The sequence below is a fragment of the Syngnathus typhle genome, linkage group LG7 (genome assembly GCF_033458585.1).
Source record: "Syngnathus typhle isolate RoL2023-S1 ecotype Sweden linkage group LG7, RoL_Styp_1.0, whole genome shotgun sequence".
Lineage (NCBI taxonomy): Eukaryota > Metazoa > Chordata > Actinopteri > Syngnathiformes > Syngnathidae > Syngnathus > Syngnathus typhle.
Window position 1 is genome coordinate 5,008,785 of NC_083744.1, and position 17,937 is coordinate 5,026,721.

The 17,937-nt window shown below is 41.5% G+C and overlaps 1 protein-coding gene and 1 long non-coding RNA gene across 3 annotated transcripts; one reads left to right on the plus strand and one right to left on the minus strand.

Moving 5' to 3' along the window:
- Positions 1-2,952: 2,952 nt before the first annotated feature.
- Positions 2,953-17,867, plus strand: LOC133156819 (plakophilin-3-like). 2 transcript variants are annotated; one of them, XM_061282823.1, is made up of 14 exons: positions 2,953-3,173; positions 5,699-5,876; positions 8,533-8,618; positions 9,024-9,760; positions 10,416-10,539; positions 10,969-11,173; positions 11,591-11,765; positions 12,740-12,857; positions 12,946-13,110; positions 13,439-13,621; positions 13,708-13,855; positions 14,974-15,169; positions 15,270-15,357; positions 16,899-17,867. In XM_061282823.1, exons 1-14 carry the CDS (start codon positions 3,171-3,173, stop codon positions 16,938-16,940), a joined length of 2,448 nt encoding a protein of 815 aa, XP_061138807.1. In that variant the 5' UTR covers positions 2,953-3,170; the 3' UTR covers positions 16,941-17,867. The 2 variants fall into 2 exon arrangements, with proteins under 2 accessions (XP_061138807.1, XP_061138806.1); XM_061282822.1 differs by lacking the exon at positions 2,953-3,173 and having other exon boundaries at positions 5,593-5,876.
- On the minus strand, positions 3,961-5,657 carry LOC133156820 (uncharacterized). Its single transcript, XR_009714901.1, has 2 exons — positions 5,517-5,657; positions 3,961-5,432 (listed from the first exon to the last, which is right to left on the minus strand). It is a non-coding gene; the product is annotated as an uncharacterized LOC133156820 (long non-coding RNA).
- Positions 17,868-17,937: the final 70 nt, after the last annotated feature.

The window sequence follows — 17,937 nt, forward strand, 5'->3', positions numbered from 1 at the left end:
CTTCTGCAGCGTGGTGGATTAGTGGTTAGAACATCTGCCTCAGAGCGCTAACATCTCCCTGATTTGAATAAAAGGAGGAAAGTGAGGCAGATGTGTTCAGATCTTCACCACATGTTGCCACTATTAACATCTAATGCAGATTTGTCGAGAGAACACTGTGAGAGAATAAAAATATGCTTGGTTTTAGTACATTATCACAATATATTTGATTTAAAAACTGCACTTATTGAGGTGTAACGTTTCAATATAAAAAACAGTGGCTATTGTAATGCCTTACATCACCACGAGAAGGCAGGTTGCAAAACATCGCGCAGTACACTCCCACAACATCAAAACCTAACTGACTTGTATTTCCGGCACAGACACACCCAGTGAACTTTCCTTGTCATGGAAACTTGCTGGTGACGTCACAAGGTCGAACCCAGCAGGTTTGGTCAATAATGGAACCGCTTGCGAGCGACAAAGATTGCTTGTGAAATTGAATAAGAATGTATCGTTACAAGCTTAGACGACCTAGGAACTGTTTTAAATTCTGATGCGGAAAAATACTGACTATTTTAAGGCTGATCAAGGTTACCAGGCCTTCTTCCGGGTACCTTTAATGAGAGCATGGCGTGTGAACCTCCTGTGGCACGATGCAGCAATTGTGTGCAACCAACCGCAAAGTGTGCGAGAGCAAGTCAAACAATGACTTAACTTTCAAGACTTTTTATACCTGATAAAATAGTGTTTACATGTTTACCTATCATTTGATCTATATTAGGCAGCGACAACGCACGATTAACTTTACACTCACCATTCTGGGATGTAGTCACTTGCTTTTTATACCTATTGTAGTATGATTATGAGCCATTATACTGTGTATATGCTACTGTAATTACCATATTGGTCAGCAGGGGACGCTGCTGTAGCCACTCCAAAAGTTATGATGTACAGTGCATTCATTGGAGTTATTCTTGGCTGTTGATAATTCATTGATGTTTTCAAGGACTTGGATTTTAAACTAATACCTGATGATGATACAATACAACATATTTTGTATGTATTTGACAAGAGCTTAATAGAATTCTAAATGAGAAAATAAAACAAAAAGTTTAATTCTACATAAGACAGAGTTGTTTGCCATGTCTGTCATTCAGATATTTTTGGAAAAATCCCCAGATCTAGTTGTTGTGGTGGGATACTTGCCAATATTACCGTTTTTTTCCATGTATAATGCGCCCCCATGTATAATACGCACCCTAAAAATGGCATGTCGATGCTGGAAGAAAGCCTGTACCCATGTATAATACGCACCCAAATTTTGACTCCTACTTAAGCCGTAAATATAAAATTATTTCAGAAAAAAGATCATCTTTGGGAACAACCGGATGTTATTCTGCCGGTCAGTATCACTGTGCATGCGCTAGCAAACTCGATAGCGAAGAAATGTTTCGGATTTGTGTAGGGTACATTGTGACAGCAAACGAGCAGGTGATCGAGCAAGCGTCTGATACGAGAGCATTGTGTTCGTATGGAGCGTGTTTGAAGTGAACAGCAGAGAAGAAAGCGCATCTGTAATGGCGGCCTCCGTATCATATCCGGATAAAAAATAATAATAATAATAATAGTTTCTTTTTTTTGTACCCATGTATAATGCGCACCCCAGATTTTAGGACAATAAATTAGTTAAATTTTGCGCATTATACATGAAAAAAAACGGTATATACGATACTCTTATAAAATACTACATTAGTTGGATCATTCCATTTGATCCAAAACAATATTTGATTATTTGACGGCACTGTGGATCATAATAGTGTGCTTCCAGAGAATTATCTGGCAGAGGGATAAGCGAGGATTACTACCATCTTATTATTTTCAAACGGAGAGCAGTTGCCTGGCGACCGGCGCAGATGTCTGCTTGTTACTGTCGTGTGCCAAGTAAAATTCTCCCACATTAACCTGAGCTCTCCATCCTTCAAAAACAGCTTTGTACCGATAGATAATTTTACCCGTGACGCCTCTGGCAAATGATCTGGAACTCGCTGCCAGTGTTCATTCTTCAGAAATGATGACTTTTATTTTGTGGTACTTTGCTGGAAAATTTTGAATTATACCGAAACAGTATGTTTTTTAGTGTATTTACATAAAAGCATGGTACTATGACACACTTGTGATTAGCTTGTGACACTAGCTTGTGATTATCAGCTATATAAATAAACTTATCAGAGTAGTAGCTCGCCCAGCCTAGCTGGATATGGTCGGGGCCGAGAATCTCATGTGTGGGCATGGTTATGTAACAGATGGGTGAAAGTGCACAACGGCTCACTTAAAGGCGCGTTTTCAGAAATTGACGGAAGACCAAAGATTAACATTATTTATTTTCCACTGGATGGTTGTGGAGGCATTTTCATGCAAAAGTCAACATGTCTCCTCTCAATATATCATATCGTCACCTTACTAAAGTGACCTGAGTTTGTTTTGTTTTTTTCTCACATTTTTTCACATTCCAGTATTCCGTCCCTAATCGATAGACAGACCGACAGATTGATCTCAAAGCGGTAGTGACTGTTGCAGGCCGTTTCCCCTCAGGTATGAGCCAGCTTGCAAAACAAGCTTAGCACTCTCACTTGCCAATCACGCTGTCATATCAACCCCAAACACACCCTGACCAACTAATAGTGACGAGATCACGCTTGCTAAATTCCTGCCACACACACATCATCTGAATGGGACAGAGAATAGATGATGTGATGTCTTGAATCATTCCTTCACAAAAGTAACACCCTTCAAAATAATTTCAGTCCATGAAAGACTAAAAATAAAATGCGGTCATTTGGCAGAAGCGAGTCTGAGCCACCCCCGACTTCTCGTCAAGACTTCCCACGTCTTGTAGGAAAGCGTCATACTTATTTGGATCTCACTTCTCTTTCCTGTCACCGTGCACTCCCCTGCGGCCTTTCGCTAACACACCCTGCTGCGCTGTCACCGGCCTCTCATTGACTCATCTTTTGTTTGGGGCCTGTCTTGTATTGACACGCAGCTAGAATTGAAATTTTTTTCAGGGCGGTTACAGTTCACACAGACATAACAATTAAGACTTGGGAACAAAATTGTAACACATCTGCTCACCCGCTTGGAAGGAAGAAAGGTATATCACATCTACAAACAGCTGAGCCTCAGTGGCAATGGTAGGTCAGCATTTATTCATTAGCGTTAGAAATGTAAAACTAGCTATGTATTTTAGAATTGCTAATTTCACTGCTTAATTCATTCCAGAAAAGTATTTTCTATTCCATTTTTTAATCATGTTTTTAAACATACAGTACTTCTCTGATTATATTTAATTATAACTCATTTATTGTACCCCGCTAGGCCTTTTTATCTTTTACTATTTTCTTTATTGACATTTGTCGTCTGTCCTTAAGCCAAAACTTGAGTGTTTTATGACTTGTACTTAAGACATAAGAATGTTAATGAGACTTAAAATATTGCCTGACAGTTGGGAGTGTTTATTTTCCTTCACTGATGGGTTGGGTGGAATCGCATCCTTGTCCACATGTTATCAAATTTTAACAACCACTTGCCATGTTTGGTGGACAATTAATTGTAGAAGTGAAATGGAGAACATGTTTTTGTCAAAGGGTGATATCCCAAGCAAGCACACAAACATGCAGGCATATGCAAACTTGCTCTTTGCTTGCTGTTAGAATACTGACTCATAGTAACACACGCGAGATAAACGTTGGGTGTGGAGTCACCTAACGACTGCGCCACACCTTGTACCCATTTGTGGCTATTCGCACATAAGCTCAAATCCCAATTTAAATTCTACAAAATATATGAAGGTGAACTGCTGTAGTTTTGTTATGTACGTGCAGTATTTTGTACATGACGGACAGTAGTGGGAATGTCTTCAAACCACAAATATAAATACATTTACAGATAATATTTTATAATAACAAGTAAACTTTAAAATATTTTTAAAAACAAAGCATCCTGGTGTTTATTAAAACTTTGTGGACAAAAAACACAATGACTCATTTGATGAGCCAGTTTGGCAGGAAAGACTGTCTGCTTCCTCGTGCACATATGCACACACACACACACTCACGATTAATGTGTTATCAACTCTTCGAACTAAACTAAGATAAAATAAGCCATACTAAACTAAAATTAAACTATAATCAAACTCCAACAACACATGGTTATTATGTAAATATTAGATGTTGTTGAGCAGGGGTATACCTAAAAAAATAAAATCAACAAAATCATTGAAAATGACCCTGAAAAGTAATAATTTAGCATGATGATATCACAGAGTGGATGCGATTTCCTAATGGGATCATTGAGTCTTTAAGCAATGTAGATCCACAGAGTTGCACACGATGACTAATCCAGACGGATGTCTGTGTTGTGTCTGGGGGGTGGGGTTTCATCTCCTTTTGGAAACAGGCAAGTCACAGAAAGCAAAATAAAAACGTGGAAAATAAAAAAGAATACACTTTCTTTTTAATTACTGTATTCATGACTAAGCTAGGCGGCTCAGTGGCGCACTGGGTAGCACGTCCGCCTCACCCTAGAAGGGTGCGGGTTCGATTCTACCTCTGGCCCTCCCTGTGTGGAGTTTGCATGTTCTCCTCGGGCCCGCGTGGGTTTTCTCCGGGCACTCCGGTTTCCTCCCACATCCCAAAAACATCCTTGGTAGGCCGATTGAAGTCTCCAAATTGTCCCTAGGTGTGAGTGCGAGTGCAGATGGTTGTTTGTCTCTGTGTGCCCTGCGATTGGCTGGCAACCGGTTCAGGGTGTCCCCCCGCCTACTGCGCAATGACGGCTGGGATAGGCTCCAGCACTCCCGTGACCCCCGTGGGGACTAAGCGGTTCAGAAAATGGATGGATGGATTCCTAAGCTAGTATTTTATTGTTTTGAAGTATCTTTGAACATCTTTTGGTACAAATACTTCCTTACTGTATTTAAATCACAATTCTGTAGAAAAAAGGTCACAATTAGATTAGAAAAGTGTTCAGCACTAATATGTACAGTATGACCTAACTAAATTATTAAACTAATCCAGTGTTTTTTTTATTATTTAAAAATGTACTGAATTGTACATTTGTACCTAGGTCATTGACAATATGAATAAATACTGATGTACAACTAAACGTTTTATAATTGAATCTTCAAAGTATGGCCCTTTTGCCTAGATATCAGGTTTGCACATCTTAGTGTTTTCTCAGGCAGCTTTATGATGTAGATGATGTTTTATGACCTGTACATTATTAAGATTGATCTCTTAATGTGTTTGAGACCATTTGAATTTGAGGGTGTCTCCAAGGTTTCGACTGGTAATACAGTTGGGAGGTTAAATCCAGGCTGTGGACTTAATACTTCAAAGTATATGGTGTTTTACTTTGAAGGACGTGAATTGAATCCATGCTTCTACTTGGACCTGAAAAGCCAAAAGTATTGTTTTGACTCAAAACGTCTGTACTTCTCTGTAAGTATGTTGTTACGCAAGAAGCGTTTCGCTCACCTGTGTGCGTCAGGCGCGGTCCAGTGTACTATGGCTCCGCCCCCTCCTGATGCACCTCTGCTGAGTGGGGGAGCCTCAGCGCGCCTCCACTCCCTCATTCAGCGAGCATCGCGCCTGGACGCGCTACTTTTTCCAAAATGAGCTCCGTGGCCTCTGAGAATGTCTTTCTGTCCGCTCTGCAGCCCAACACTTCGGTCACCACCTACGGCCTCCCGACCGACATCCATCTCGGGCGTGGAACCTCGAACTCGGACGAGATGGCGAGGGCTCGCCGGGTCCAACAGCAGGTTCAGATGAGGTTGGCCGAAAAGTCGACACTTCCGCGTCACAATGGCTCCGCTGTCACCTCCGCCATGTCAGGTAAGACAACAACTAGTCCGCCATTGTTGTATTTAATTAAATCCGCAGCGCGAGACGTCCAATTAATAAAAGTAAAGTTATTCAAATCAATCAAATAAATTTAAAAAACACGCATAAATTTAGAATGACCCAAATGCACTTGAGACACCCATTTATTGCAATCCTATATTGTGATATTGAGAATAATAAACAAAAATTGGATGTGTGATAGGAGGGACTTAAAAACATCCCATATTTGCAATTTGAAATCTTTCTTAGCACAAGCCCCACCCCCTTAGTGTTTTCTTCAAATTGATAAGACAGCCTTCACATAAGCAATAAAGTTACATAAATGTAGAAAACAAATTGACATTCTCACAGGAAGCTTAAGACCCTTCAATATAAGTAAAATTAGTGATAATTTATACTACTCAATAAAAAGATCATTAAATTAAAATTAAGTTGGTCTCAAGAAAACATTTGCTTTCCATAATTAGGCAACATTTCAAAATGTCACCAATAGCAGTGTGAAGTTAGCATGAAACATCATCAACTAAAATCGGAATGTGTCCGTTCAGGTTGCCTGCAGGTTATTGCCACACACCAGCCAGAATTTCTTTGCGAGCTGAGCATTTCAAAGGGTTAATGTATAACAGGCTGCAACAAGCATGGCTTTCATCAACGTTCCTGCGATAGCAGAGTGAGATGAACGTGCGCCTCTGGGCTGCCCCTCCGAGTCTGCTCTTAGTCACATGTTAAGAGGCGACAGTGGTACGGAAAAACGGACACCTCTAAGGTCATGCTATCGTGAGTTATTCGTGAGCTTGGCGTTATCAAGAAGCTCATGTATGCCTACGTCACGGTGAGGTGCTTACATAAACTCGGAGTCTCCAAAGGGGAAGTGAAGGGTCATGAGTGAACTTCCTTAAGCTGTGTATCGTTTGTTCACTTGATTCTTTTAATAAAGCTCAAGTGACCCTTTCAAAATGATCAGTCCACAGGCACGTTCTGTAAGATGTCTTTATGTACACTCCAAGTATCCTCCTAAACGTCTGGAATGCAGCATTTTAGTGTCGATATTTCTTTGGATTAACTTTGAAGCACGCTTGAGGTAAAACATGACCGCTCGACGAGGAGGATCACTTCAAGTTGCGAGTTGTTGCGTCACGCCATAGACCCTCTTTTGCAACTGGTACAAGACTCAGCACAAAACACGCCCATTACTGAGAAAATAAGAACCAGTGTTTAAAATAAGAATTTAGAAGGAAAGTCAGTCCTCCTGTGTTTCCTGTACAGTACACGCTTCCTGTAAATGTCAATGTCCGAGGGAGGCACTGGCAACAATCATTGATGACTTTAGACGGGAGGGGGAAAAAAGTTCAGAGTTTGAAATGGTGACGGGGCGCGTTTGTATGTGCGATGTCTCAGGTGTGCTTGGGCGTTGACACTTGACGCGGGGGGACGCATCAGTCATCATTTTTCTCTGTACAAACCGGTTTGTGTGTGTTCACGTCTTATCAAGCGTGAAGTGACTCCTCATGTCACTTTTGCTCTCAGGTTGATGAGACAGACTTTCATGTTTGGACTGGACTAATAGACGTTAACTTAAGTCCAACTGCTTGGTTGTGACTATCCCACTTATGTTTGACTAAATAGAATCGCACTTTGCTGTTCTCTTGTGACCCATTTTTTGACCCACTATTTGAAAAGATACCTGCTTTGAGTTGTGGAACAGACTGCTGAGAAAAATGAGCAGGATATGCTTTGGTTGTGAACTATAAATAAAGAGCAAGTTTTTGCCCCGTATTTAAATCCTCAGGGATGCGGGTTAAGTCCCCTTATTATCAGGATTTGATTAGTCCTTGTTTTGATGACTGAATTACTGTATATCAAAATGCGCAGTGTTACGAACGTGCTGTATTATAGTAAACACTAGCACAAGCCACAAAAATATCCTTTTAAGACCGTTGATTTAAAATAAGGATTTTTGACGTGGCTCTTGTTTGCTGAAAAGGGTTGAAAATCCCAATTTACTGATTTATTCTTGCACCAAAACATTTTGTCTTGAATCTGATGTTGTTTATTTTAATACAAAAAAAATACGTAAAAGGACCTTGAAAAATAAAAAATAATAACATATTAAATCACAGTCATACTACGTATTGAAAGGTGGGGGAGGGTCGCGTTTGTCTCTCTCAAAGTTGTCCAGTCTCACTGCTGAGTGTTTATTACACAAACAGAAATGAGTCTTTTTTTTTTTTTCCAACCTCCTTTGACCTCTGAGTGGCACTCAAAGGCTGAGCCAGCTTTTATGATGCGCTTTGCTTAATAAAGTGAGAATTCGTATGAAGAGAAACAGTGATGGGAAGTTAAATGTGTGGGAGGGAGAGCCTTCCTTGGAAAAGACCTCCTATCATCTTTGTTGTTTTTCTGCGTTGACCTGTTTTTTGAAATCACTCCCGCCCTGTTCCTCACTAAACCATTGAACAAAATAACTCTTATACCATCCTTATTTCAAATAACAAATGTATTTCAAATAGCCACGTGAAATGTCTTGCTCTACGTCCACATTTTTCTCAAGCCATGTGAAAAGTCGAGCTGAAAGATTTAAGAGGCATTTGAGGTGGTGCGCTTGTTTAACTGACACGGCCGGTAGTAACTATTTGTTTTCCTCCAGACTACGGTGGGTCTTCCACTATGAAATACCAGACGTACAATCCAAGCTCCAAGGCGTCCTACGTCTTCTCAGGCTCCAGGACAATGGTGAGTATTTCACCCTCAACTCCAACTTTGAGCGTGTATTCACAAAGTGTGAGCGGTCCCTCTACTGGCATGTGTGGTATTTCACAAACAGCTGTCAAAAGATCCATTCAGGGATTTCAAATCCACCTTCTAGATTTCAATTTTATGCTTTTTTTACCCCCACAGGAGGTCCCTGGATTAGTTTGTCTAGATTAAATACTGACATGAAATTTTAGACCTCTGTAGAATATATGAGGAAATCAATACCTTGCAATTGACTCATGCATTGGGTATTGGGAAACCGACGTTGATTCCTCTAAATTAAGTGACGCATACACGCGCTCCCACACAAACAGAACACGGATCGCAATAAGTAACACTCCCTCGACGTTGAAGTCTAACACTCGCTCCCTCCTTCATCTCCAGACGCCACAGATATCGCAGAGGTCCGGTTTCAGCTCTCTCTCGGCCGCCCCGGACATGGCCCAGATCCACAAGATCAGCGTCGGCGGCGGACGACTCGCCGGAGGTCATTACCGTGAAGATGCCCACATGGGTACTTACCAGGGGAACCAGTACCAAGCCCGCCTGGAACCTGATATGGTCGCCTTGCACACCATGAGGCAGCAGACGATGCCGGCAAACGCTTGGATGGTGGACGGCAGCGACGGAGCCAGCTTGGCCTCCGACCGTGACGCCGGCTTCAACCGCCATTTTGTGCAATCCAATGGCTACATGGGCCAGGTGAGGCAAGGAGGAGGATGCATGACGCTCCCGGCGGGGTCCATGCGCCGATCCCTCAGCGGCACTATCCCGCGTGGCCCGGAGATTGACATGGGGATGGTCCAGCAAAGTTCCTACAAAGGCCCGGCTTATCGCACCATCAACAGGATTAACCACCGAAACCGGATGAGCATGGGCTCCATGTCGGGGACCCTGCAGCGGCAGATGTCAAGCGCGTCCAGCATGTTCGGAGGGGACAAAGTGGACTCGGGCTTCATCGGGCCAGGAATTTCCTCCGGTTCCCAGGGAAATTTAGCCATGCAGCGGCGTCAAAGCACTATGTCTCGGGCCATGTCGGTCAAAAGCATGCAGAGTGTGGGCCGAGGTGTCGACATCTTCAACGAGCAGATGGGCATCGGAAGCTTGGGGAATCTCAACGGGTAAGACGCTTGTCATTGTTTATCTCGTCTCTAAAAGTTTCATTTGCATTCTTGTGAGGATTCGTTGAGTACTACAACCAAACATTGAAACTCGCGAGCATATCTTAAGATAAATGATAGCAAACTGTACACTTTTGGCAGATCCAAGATATGGTCCGGTCTCAGATTTCCAAAGCTGTGACAACCTTGAGCAACTATTTTGCTGTTTTATTGTATTCACAGTATTGCAATTACAGTCCTCAAATGTATTTATTTTGAAATGTTTCAATCAGCGCAAAAATTTGATTAATTTTCAAATGGGTGATAAAGGGCAGCGACAACATGAAGACGTGATGGTGTCCCTTCTTTTCGTATTTGAGTGTTTTATGGTGGTGTGAGTTCACAGTAAGTGCCATGGATTGTGACCTGGCTTCATAGCTGTACGACTGGTTTTGGGTGTGGTGGCTCGATTTCAGGCCTCGCATTTCACACATCCCACACGGTGCGGTTAGCCAAGTGGATTTGCAGACTTCTGTGAGATTTAGTGGCAATTCATCACATTGGAAGAAAAGCCGACATCACTCTGAGATTAATGTTGCGCTTTAAAAAAAAAAAGTAATATTTTGTGCAACAACAGCTACTGTCTTGGATGTAAGTTCTCGTGTTTCTCAAACAGGATTGAAACTTTGGATATGGCCAGAGCTGTCCAGTACCTGAGAGAACCGGACCCCGATTTGCAAGTCCTGGGTGCAGCTTATATTCAACACGAGTGTTACAATGACAGCGACGCCAAAAATGAGGTACGACAAACAGATGAGCTTTGTGGTTTGGAATTCCTCAGGCTAACATATTATTGAGGAACTCAAACTACAAAAATTATTTTTGCCGTCAACATGTTGGAGGTGACGCTCTACTTTTGGTCGGGCGGGTTCCATACGTGACTGTTTGTTGTCATTTTGGTCAACAAGGTGTCATCGATGAACGGACACTGTTGTCGCGACTCACTTTGGTCCAGCTACTTTCAGCTTCTTGTTTGGTGTTAGGAGCTGGCGTCCAAGAACCAGAGTGGTTTACGTTCAAAATAAATGCTGACGTTTTATGAGTTATTTCCTCCCCACAAAAAGTGCAGAAATGAAATGTGGTGGTTTTGACCATTAGAGTAAGTTGAGGCCAAAAATGAAGGAAGCTTCAGCTAGCTAAAAAACAGCAACAATTTTTTTCTTTCCAAGGTGCGTCAATCCAAGGGCATCAACGAGCTGGTTAAACTGTTCAACTCAGAGAATCAAGAAGTGCAGCGCTACGCCACCGGCGCCACGCGCAACCTCATCTACGAGAACATGGAGAACAAAGTGGCACTGATCGAGGAGGGCGGCATCCCTCAGCTGGTGGAGGCGCTCAAGGAGCCCGACGACGAGCTCCAAAAGAACATCACCGGTAAGAATTTGCAGTCAGAGCGTGACGCGACATGCAGAGCTCAACTTGTTGTTGTTCATCATCTCCTGCCAAATGTCACATGCAGCTTTCATTTCATTTTCTGGACTGCCATCATACCCGCCACACCCATTTCGGGCCTTTTGATTTTTTTTTCCCCTTTCGTCTGTTGCTCTTTTGTGTTGGCTCATTCATTAACTCAAAGTGGGATGATAGCGACCGCGCCTTTATTCTCAATAGGCCTTTATTCTTTCTCATAATATGGATTAAATGTTCCATTTTGAACAGCTACTAAAAAAAAAAAAGTTTGTAGTAGCTTTTTAGCTAACACTTTAATTTATCAGAAATCATTTTAAATCATATTTATTTTGTCATGGTCGAGTTGCTCAACATAACTAACCTGTTGTTCTGCTCCTCCAGGCATCTTGTGGAACCTTTCATCCAAAGACACCCTGAAGGAGAAACTAGCCCGAGAGGCTCTTCCGGATTTGACCGATAAGATCCTCATCCCGCTGTCGGGCAGCGAGGGCTCGGAGGTCATCACGCAGTCGGCCTCTGAGGCGGAAATCTTCTACAATACCACCGGGTGTCTCAGGTGCGCCTTAGCTCATATCTGTCTTGGTTTCTTAAGGCCTCTGTGAAGTGTAAACGTGTCAGTATGGAGTCACAAAATGATGTGACTCAACTTGTAATCACGGGGAAAGGTTGTGAGATTATAAAAAGAAACAAGTCATGTTTTGAATAGTTGCTATCACTTTCACACATTCCTAAAATGTAACATCTCTAATTGCGGTATTTCTTCAATGAGCAGTTTTTTATCTTATTACACAGAATTTAGTTTGAGCTTTTTTTTGTAACTTGCATTCAACAAATATTTATTATACGAAGAAAATGAATGAATGAATAAAAAGTCAACTAAAATGAAGCAGACTTGTTATAAATACTAAACAATCTAAAGAAATAAAGAAATAAAATAAAACTAAAGATAACAAATCCAAAATTTCTATAATCCTGTCTGAGACATTTATCATTTAAACACAAACACTTTTTTATTTGTGCACTTTTAGTAGATTAATTTTCTCCATTTTTCATCAAATGACAACCTAATGTCTTTGAATTTGTGACTTTGTAATGTTCCAACTTTTACTCTGGAAAATGTGATGGATCAGTTCAGCTGTGCAAATATTTCAAATTATTTTGGTATTGCCAGTCGTTCCAAATGACTTCTCGCATGAGCTTTAAAAATACCGAGTAAGAGCGAGAAAACTGACCAAAATCATAAAATTTAAATTGAAAAAATATTTTTCATTTTAAAAAAAAAAGAGGAAAATGCTTTGAAAACACAAACTAAGTTCATCTTTCGGCACTAAAACTAACTATAACCAAAGTAAAAATGTCGTTTTTGTCTTTCTCAATTAATATACGAGCTTTCACAATTAATTTTGAATGTATTTATTTTGGTATTGCTGCACATCAGTAGCTACAGAAGAAGAAAAGTAGTAGTACTAGCTGATTTTAAGGCAGAGGGAAATAAAAGCCACCTCTAACGGTCTATCACACATTTGGCAGGAATCTGAGCTCAGTGAATGAAAAGACCCGCCAGCAGATGAGACAAACCCACGGGCTGGTTGATTCTTTGGTGAGATACATCAAGGGCTCGCTGGAGGAGAACAAGGCCGAGGACAAGGTGAGCACACCTGAGCGCCGAGCTAAGAACTACCTCGGCCCTTTGTGGTGTCTGTGTGTTGACGTTTGTGTGTGTGTGTGTCCTTCAGGGGGTGGAAAATGCAGTGTGTGTCTTGAGGAACCTCTCCTACCAGCTGTACAGCGAGATGCCGCCGTCGGCTCTAATTCACCTGGAGGGGCCGAGCCGCGCCGAGGACTCCGGCAAAGGCGAAGCCATCGGCTGCTTCACGCCTCAGAGCAAGAAGGCCAACAAAGTACGCGCACGTGACGCTTCCCTTTCTTTTGTTTGAATTTCATGAGGTGCTTCAAAACCGCAGGCGCCAACCATGAAAATGTTTGCACATACTAGCCCCGCCCACCAAGCTGTCTGAATGACAAACAAGGCACTGATGGCACCGTGCCTTTGGAACCAAACTAGACGCACGCACGCACAAACACACACACACACACGGACACACAATGTAAATAACACAATTAATCTACCAATCAAATCACTAATAAATATTTGTATTACTAATACTTTTTTTTGTCTTGTACTCAGCCCAGATCCTAACACTCTTTTGGCCCTTCCCTCCCACACAGAGCAGGAACCAGGACCTGTCCACATTCTCCGAGGTGGTCCACGTTCCAAAGGGGATGGAGTGGCTATGGCATCCGCAGATCCTGACCTTGTACAACCGCGTGCTGCAGCAGTGCGAGATCAACTCAACCACGCGAGAGGCGGCGGCGGGAGCGTTGCAGAACCTCACGGCAGGAGACAAGCGGGTCAGCGCCGGGCGACAGAGACCTCGGACTTCATCCAAATGACGCAACGCTGACTAATGGAAGTGAATTGTCTGACTTTGCTTCAGTGGGCGGGAGTCCTGAGCCGCCTGGCCTTGGAACAGGAGCGCATGTTGCCCATTCTACTGGACCGCACCAACAACGACCTGGAGCTGCGTTCCATCACGGGCTTCTTACGAAATTTGTCCCGCCACGCCAAGGATAAGAATCACATGGGTGAGTCAGTCTCTCTCTAAAGTGACCCACTGGAGATACTTTCTAGAATACCCGTACTATGTGTAAAATTGTAATACAAAGAGTAAATTGTAGCCAAAATGATAATAATAATTACCGTATTTTCTGCACTATTAGGCGCACTTAAAAACTTACATTTTACTCAAAAAAACACAGTGCGCCTTACAATGCAGAGCGCCTTATATATGGATCAATTGATGAATTTGTTGATCCATACTGTTTGTTTACAGTGCTCTGCCAAAATGTTTCAGTACGTTTTAGTACGACTAGTAAATTACAAGGTCGCATCGCTTCCCAACATTACGGCAACTGTCGTCAGGGGGCGTCACCAAATAACTGTTGTACCCGCGAGGCTATTTCATTTCAAAATAGGCTGCTCCGTTAATGTTTCGAGTAAATTTACGGATTGATATGGAAGGGAAACATAGGTAAGCAGTACCAATGTGTTAGATCGAACTTTAGTCAGTTCCGATCATTTTATAGGAGATCGTTTGAGAAACGCAATCGTTTACACTTTGCTGAGGCTCATGGGGGTCTGCGAGCTGAGGCCCATGGGAGTTTGCGGGTGGCTAATGCTATAATAACAGTTGCGCACAAGGCTATTTCATGTCAAAATAGGCTGCTTTGTTAATGTTTTGAGTAAATTTACGGATCGATATGGAAGGGAAACATACATAGGTAAGCAGTACCAGTGTTAGATCGAACTTTAGTCAGTTCTGATCATTTTATAGGAGATTGTTTGAGAAACGCGATTGTTCACAGAGCCAATGTATTGGTTATTGGCTTGTGGATGCATACCGCAACCCTAGTCAACCTCAGTTTGTTGCAGTATAGCTTCTATTTTATGCGGCTTTTAATCCGGTGCGCCCTATATATGAAATAATTTCCAAAATAAAAAATTCAATGATGGTGCGCTTTATAGTCTAGTGCGCCTTTTGGTGCGAAAAATACGGTATTAGTGACAATTTCAATAAGCTATGTTAACAGATTTCAGTGGTAAAATAAACTTCTGAAACTGAAATAATGAATAATAAGTCAACAAAATGACCCATGAACACACGTTCTAACAGATTTTGATTGTTGCTGTTTTGTTTTTCAAGCCACAAAAGTAGTGAACAATCTAGTGACCAAGCTGCCCGCCGACGGCTACCAGAAGGAGCCATCCAGCGATGTGGTGGTCAACATCTGCGGGATTCTTAACAACTTGGTGACCTCCAGCTCGGTCGCCGCCAGAGACGTGTGCTTCTTTGACGGCTTGCCCAAACTGGTCGCCATCAAGAACACCAATGACTCCAGGTGAGGCGACAGCGCCGACATTCCATTTGTGGCGTACAAGAATGTTGAATAGACAAGTATTGGTGCCACATGTTGTTTGTTATTTTTGGTGTTGTTGCAGTTATGGAAAGATGAAAGCAGCCAAAGCAGCCGCCACAGTGCTCAGCAACATGTTCCAGTACAAGAAGCTGCACAAAGACTACAAAAACGTATGGAAACTCTTAATAGATTTATCTAATTTTTCAAAGAGTTTTTTAAATTAGTTGTTATATATAGTATATGTAAATACAAGACATGTTTTGTTTTTAGAAACATTATGCTAGTAGTCAATGTAAAATCCCATTGACAGGCTCATAGAAAATTAGCATGGAGGTGATAAGTTACAGAACATTACTAAAATACAATCGTCCGTTATTCTTCTACTCTTTTTATCTTAATGTAAGTGAGAACACTGCTCCTCAGAGGCCAAGGTGAACATAACAGCTGGAATTCATATTCATCAGTTGTTCATTATTGCTATTTGAATGTATTATTGTTCTTTATTTTAAAGTTATTATTACAAAGTAAATATAAAGTTGAGATTTTGGAGTTAAAGTATATTATTAGGGGTGTAAATCGCGGGTTTTGTCACGATACGATATCATATCGATACAAAGATCCACGATACGATATTTGCCGATATCTTAAAGCCTGCTGTGATTCATTCACGATACATCGCGATATAGTACTCTACGATCGATATGGAACAATATCCTGATTTATAACAATTCATACGCAAAATCAACAAGGTACTGCAAACTCTGTATTTAGGAAATTACAAAGTGCTTCCAAACGAATGACTTGAAGCCCAAAGGGGAGCGAATTGCCTCGTCTTCTTGGACACTAGCCATAGCACCAGCCCAGGAGCCGCGTAGTTGTCGGCTCCCCTTTCACGTGCCTGCTCTGCTCGCAACACAACACGCCGCGCACTGCTCCCGGAAAGAGGAAGCAAGCAACAATGAACTGGATTTCAAAATAAAGTCGCGTCTAATGTCCGAGGTCAAAAACGGGCGATATAGATCGATGTTTACGTTTAGCATCGATGCCAACAAATCGTAGAGCATTATATCGATTAATCGATGTGTATTGATATAATAACCCTATTTATTATATATAAATGTGTTTATTATTTGAGATTTTAATACTCAAATTTATATATTTCCATAATCATCCAAACCCATAGGAAGGTACACCATATTTTCACTTACATATAGCATGTTCTCATGGTCAAAACACTATCGGAACCCCCCCCCCCCCCCCCCCCCCCGTCAGTTGACTTTTGGAATGTGTGCTTATGCGTCCCAGGGAAAAAGTGACAGGTAAATTATTCCCTTTTATTTTGAAGGCAGTCGTTCAAAAATCACATATCTTCAGTCACACCCAAGCACTCATGCGCGTCTCAGCCAAAACTCGAGGTTAACCGCCTGCAGCTTCTGACTTGCCCCACCCGAGGGCGCGGCATTCAGCTTATGTGCTAATGAACAAGTCTTGACAACACAAAAATGCCTTCACTCAAATAAAATATGTGCTGTCTTGTTGTAGGAAAAAGGAAGTTTTGTGACCTATTTGGTATTCATGTATGTTCTCCATCCATGTGCGTAGTGTCGTCAACTACGATTTATGTTGTACTACCTAAAAATAATACCCTGTCCGTTTGTTTATGCAGAACTATTTTCAATAACTATCTTGCCTTCTTTGTTCAACATTACAGAAAGGCTTTACGAGGTCAGACTTTGTAAACACGCTCGCGTAAAATGGAAGGTAACGCGAAGTAGAAGTCGACTTCTACAGCGGTGATCATCAGTCTTGCACGCCACGGGTCATCGGACGGCGAAGCACCACATCGGCCTTGTCTACTATTCCGACATAATCCAGGCTCTGTTTTTATCTGCCATAATGTTTGTGATATAAACATTCAATTAACGTTAGAGAGAAAGGAGTGGAATAAGCTGGAATATTTACTGCTAAGCAAATGTGAGCTCTAAATTCTAATGTGGGGATGTGTCTTTTGTACAAGCACATGTAAAAAACAGTGTGAAGTTATGATTGACGATGAAATTGTGGTACTTATACGGCTTATTTGTATATATTGCTTATGGTTCTACTTAAAAATCATGTTTTATACACTGTAACCAAGGACTTTCTCATGTTGTGATTTTTGTCACTCTTTATTTTTTTTAATATTGTGTATGAACTAAGTGAGAATGCTTTGAATGTACTCCAGAGTTATCAATAATAATAACAACAATGTTATCATTGTCTATGCTTTTTGCTTCACAAAGTTTGGTGTGCACCTCAGAAGATGAACATTTAGTCTCAAATGCTATGCTACAAATGTAAGTTATGTTATATTGTCTAGCTTATGCAGTTTTTAAAAAAAGGTTACAGTGGTATTGTAAGTGCATGCATGTGTGTGATTGAGAAACCATGCTTTGACAAAAGAATGCAGTCCTAACAAGTTTTCAAATATGTTTGTTTAGTCACTGCTTTTTATTTTTGTAAATGATCCATTACATTTGACACCTGTCAAGATATGGCAAATTTTCAGTTGTAAAATGGCCTGACACCTAGTTAAGTTGTTTCAACTCTGGGGAGCGGCTTCTCTTGTATTAAAAATAAAAGTTATTTGCTCTGTGTGAAGCTGTACCATCTGATTTAATAAAGAAACGGATCTGCTGAATGAGGTGCATGTGTATTTGAGGCTGCAGCGGGCCAACGTGTCGACCACTCCCTCTTTACATATTTTCTCT

Bases quoted from the DNA above. Each gene is read 5' to 3' on its own strand.
- LOC133156819 (XM_061282822.1), top strand. From the start codon at position 5,654: ATGAGCTCCGTGGCCTCTGAGAATGTCTTTCTGTCCGCTCTGCAGCCC. The intron at 13,622-13,707 runs GTCAGCGCCGGG...ACTTTGCTTCAG, and splicing joins TCACGGCAGGAGACAAGCGG to TGGGCGGGAGTCCTGAGCCG. The intron at 13,856-14,973 runs GTGAGTCAGTCT...TTGTTTTTCAAG, and splicing joins CAAGGATAAGAATCACATGG to CCACAAAAGTAGTGAACAAT.